The sequence below is a fragment of the Cyprinodon tularosa genome, unplaced genomic scaffold (assembly GCF_016077235.1).
Source record: "Cyprinodon tularosa strain WSP-4 unplaced genomic scaffold, ASM1607723v1 ctg199, whole genome shotgun sequence".
Lineage (NCBI taxonomy): Eukaryota > Metazoa > Chordata > Actinopteri > Cyprinodontiformes > Cyprinodontidae > Cyprinodon > Cyprinodon tularosa.
In genome coordinates, this window is record NW_024038729.1 from 2,416,514 (window position 1) to 2,420,096 (window position 3,583).

At 40.0% G+C, this 3,583-nt stretch overlaps 1 protein-coding gene across 1 annotated transcript; it reads right to left on the reverse strand.

Annotated features, from left to right (window-relative positions):
• Positions 1-1,162: 1,162 nt before the first annotated feature.
• LOC119782942 (E3 SUMO-protein ligase ZBED1-like) lies at positions 1,163-3,262 on the reverse strand. Its single transcript, XM_038284155.1, has 6 exons — positions 3,029-3,262; positions 2,772-2,916; positions 2,435-2,666; positions 1,966-2,103; positions 1,763-1,828; positions 1,163-1,671 (listed from the first exon to the last, which is right to left on the reverse strand). The coding sequence occupies exons 1-6, from the start codon at positions 3,219-3,221 to the stop codon at positions 1,405-1,407; spliced, it is 1,041 nt and encodes a 346-aa protein (XP_038140083.1). The 5' UTR covers positions 3,222-3,262; the 3' UTR covers positions 1,163-1,404.
• Between the last annotated feature and the right edge of the window lie 321 nt (positions 3,263-3,583).

The following is a 3,583-nucleotide window of genomic DNA, read 5'->3' on the forward strand; positions in this document are numbered from 1 at the left end:
TCAAAGGAACCCCCCCTTCCTGTGAGGCTGCCATGTTAAGCTGCTAACTGCTTGAGGAAATAATAATTTTCCAAACATGGACATGCAGAGATGTATAAGGTCTGGCAAAGTTAGGGACAACCTTTAGTTAAAAAACCTATATTTTGATGATTTTGATCATTTCATGTGTTTACTGATGAGTTAAGACAAAGCTAACAGGACGGATCGCAAAGTACGGTATGCTACAGCAATATGTTTTGAGTTCCAAAAAAACAAAATTAAAACAATCCACTGGAATGTGTTTCCAAGTTTGAAGGTGTTTCGCTTCAAAATGTCAGGAATAGCTTTGAGTTCGAGGTTTTATACAGTAGCCCAACAAAGCCTTGTTTTTGTTTTGAAAAGATGCAAATTGGAACAGACGAAGGGGTTCACCCATTTGGAATGGGGGTCGTTTGGCTTCTTTTGTAAGACTGCAATAACCCATACCCATCTAACTGTCTGAATTGATAAAGCTTCCTGGATGGGAAGCGAAACGTCTTCAAACTTGGAAACAAAGTGCAGTGGATGGTTTTTCATTTTCTTTTTTTGAAATAACTACTGTATGACCTGGATGACCGAGAACCTTCACCAGCATATGTTTTGAGTTGTTATAAAGCTAGAACAAGCTTTATTTCACTAATAATAATTAATAATAATTTTACTTTATTGATCTCAAATTGGATAAATTTACATCTGCATTTAACCCATCCCCTTGGGGAGCAGTGTGCTGCCATCCTGGGGTGCCCGGGGAGTAATGGGAGGTTAAAGGTCTTGCTCAGCAACCCAGATTGGCAGTCTGTGGGAGTGGGGCTCGAACTCAGGATTCCAAGCTCTATGCCCGAACCACTAGGCCGCCACTACCCCTAAAAGTGTAAACAATATAATGTTAATGTTTTTTCTCATTTTAGAAACTAACAATCAGTTAAGTAAAGATGATTGATATCTGATCAAGCAAATCAGTTAATAAGATATTACTTGGCCAAATAATGTTTTTTTCATCTCACGGATGTAGGGTTGGGAATTGAAAAGATTTTCACGATTCCGATTCCGTTTTCGATTCTATGAAACGATTCGATTCTTTATCGATTCTTTTTTCGATTCCAATTTGGGGAAAAAAGGAGAACAAACAGTTTGATTATCAGCATCAACTTTGTTTACTAAACTATTGCACAATCTTACAAACTCAACAAGATAAAGATGTCCACAGGAAATGTGAAACTTGAGTAACATCTGCTTTTAAATGAAAAATGAACAAGAACAAACGTAATAACTTAGTAAAAGGGAAAATTAACAGTTCTTTTGCAGAAAGATTAGCATATCTGCCTTTTCTGGAAGGATATGGGATCTTTCCGCACTTAAGGTGTTTCCAGCCGTAGAGAACACCCTCTAAGATGGGGTGGAGGAAGCCTGAACACAGAGGTATTTTTCAGCCAGTCCAGATAGCAAGGGCAGCGTATCTTCCTTGTTCCACCACCAAAGTGTGGCGCTATCCCTGCAGGGGATGGAGGGCAAGCCTTTATAGAGCTGTATTTCCTGATCTACCCTCTGGGCTAAGGAAAGACCAGGCTTTGTTTCACAAATTGACCGCAGCTCGTCTTCATCCTCATCGAACAGTTCTTCCAAGGCTGTCTTTTTTGATGGTGGTGGCAGTGCCTAAATTTAAATGAGCATGATGTTAAATAACAAATAAAATATATGACAAAACAGCATCCAAAGGTCATTACAAATATATGAGCCAACTTACATAGTCATCCTCTTCTTCTTCTTCTTCTTCTTCCTCCTCCCCATCTTTGCAGCCTTCTTCAGGGAGCTTGAAAATTGATGTAAACATTGTGTTTAAAACACATCAATAACTTTTAACACACAGAGCCGTAGAAGGTCTCAATCACAATGGAATCAAATGCAATCAAAAGACAAACAGAATTGAAACAGAAATTAATAAAATACCTCATCTGTTGCTTCCACTGTATTCCCTTTAATTGCAGCTTCCCTGATCCTGTCCCAGACTTCATCACTTTTAATTTTGTATTTAAATCTGGGATCCAGAATGGTGGCTTCCTCCAGGAATCTCCGAATATCAGCTCCCTTCAATTTCAAAAAGGAGGACAGGATAGTATTAGACAAATGGCCAAAAGAGAACACAGCAGGAAAAGGAACCGATACAAAATGCCAACCCAGCCGTTAACAAAAATGACCAGTTAGATGGCGATAACACACTGTAAACTCAGAAAACAGACCAAGAAACAGGATGACCATAAGACCATCCTGAATAGTTTACTATTGTTCTTTCATTTCACCCTTAAATGAATAATGTCACATGGAAGGTCACATTACTTTTCTGACATCACACATTTTGTTTAGGATTATGCAAATTTGCCTAAAGTGTCAAGATAAGATTAAATGTAGCTGTGCTTGCCTGGTAGCGTTTGGAGAGATCATTCCAAATGTTCTCTTTGATGCTCCTTGTGAAAGCAGATTCACCTTCCTGCACAGTGTACTGTTGCTCCAGCTTCTGCAAGATGGGCAAAATCTCCCCACAGGTTGGACTTTTCTCACTGGAGACAGCCAGTGTGGATGTGTAATGCTTCCGCATGAGCTGCACAAAGGCCTCTGCTTTTCCCAAGTCCTCATTGCCTATTTTGGCTAACCTAAAGAATGACATAAAAACAGAAAAAGGATGTATGTAGCATAAATAAACAACAAAACCAGTTTAAAACAAATTTAAGCTATATTATCATTCAAATAAATATCACCTTTCCTTCTCCATGGACTTTCGTATACGTGGGTCTATGGCTGCCGCCTGGATAGCAGGGAACTGCTCACAGAATCTCTCCATCATCAAATACAGGGAATTCCACCTGGTCCTTACATCCAGGAGGAGCATGTGCTTGGGCAGCTCTGAGGGTTAACATACACACAATGTAAATATGTATTATCTAATGATTTATGTACACATACCTATACATCTATATTTTCATGTATATATTGCAGTGTTATGAGAGTATCTTACTGAGCAGGCCTTGTTTCTCTTTTAGAACAACTTTTGCCATGTGTGACCTCTTCATCCAAACTATCACTGCTCGAACTCGTGCTGCCCAATTTGAAATTGTTGTGCAATTGTACAGCTTCTGCGCTCCCAGATTGAGCGTGTGGGCAAAGCATGGAAATTTCAGGATGCTCAGCTGTTTGATGGCTACATCCATGTTGGCTGCATTGTCAACAGTTGCTGCCACAACCTTTTCACGTATTCCATATTCCTCTAAGATGTCATCAATCTCCTCTGCTACAGCTGAGCCTGTTTGAGCTTGGTACACAGCTTTGGTTTTAGGACCTTTTCCTTTGCCTGGCCATTGCTCACATAGTGCAGAGTAACTGTGAGATAATGATCCTGACTAAAACTTGTCCATCCATCAGCCGTGATTGCTGCCTTCGACACTGTTTTCAGCTCAGAGATCAGATTTCCCTTTTCAACATTATACCAAGCAGGGATCAAATGGCTGCTTAGGCTTTCTCTGCTTGGGGCTTTGTATTTTGGGTTCAGAGCCATGGTCATTTCCCTAGAGAA

Excerpts from the sequence above, each read along its gene's own strand:
- LOC119782942 (XM_038284155.1), bottom strand. The coding sequence starts at position 3,221 with ATGGATGTAGCCATCAAACAGCTGAGCATCCTGAAATTTCCATGCTTT. Across the intron at positions 2,917-3,028 it reads AGAGAAACAAGGCCTGCTCA|AGCTGCCCAAGCACATGCTC; the intron begins GTAAGATACTCT and ends GTTAACCCTCAG. Across the intron at positions 1,672-1,762 it reads AAGAAGAAGAGGATGACTAT|GCACTGCCACCACCATCAAA; the intron begins GTAAGTTGGCTC and ends ATTTAAATTTAG.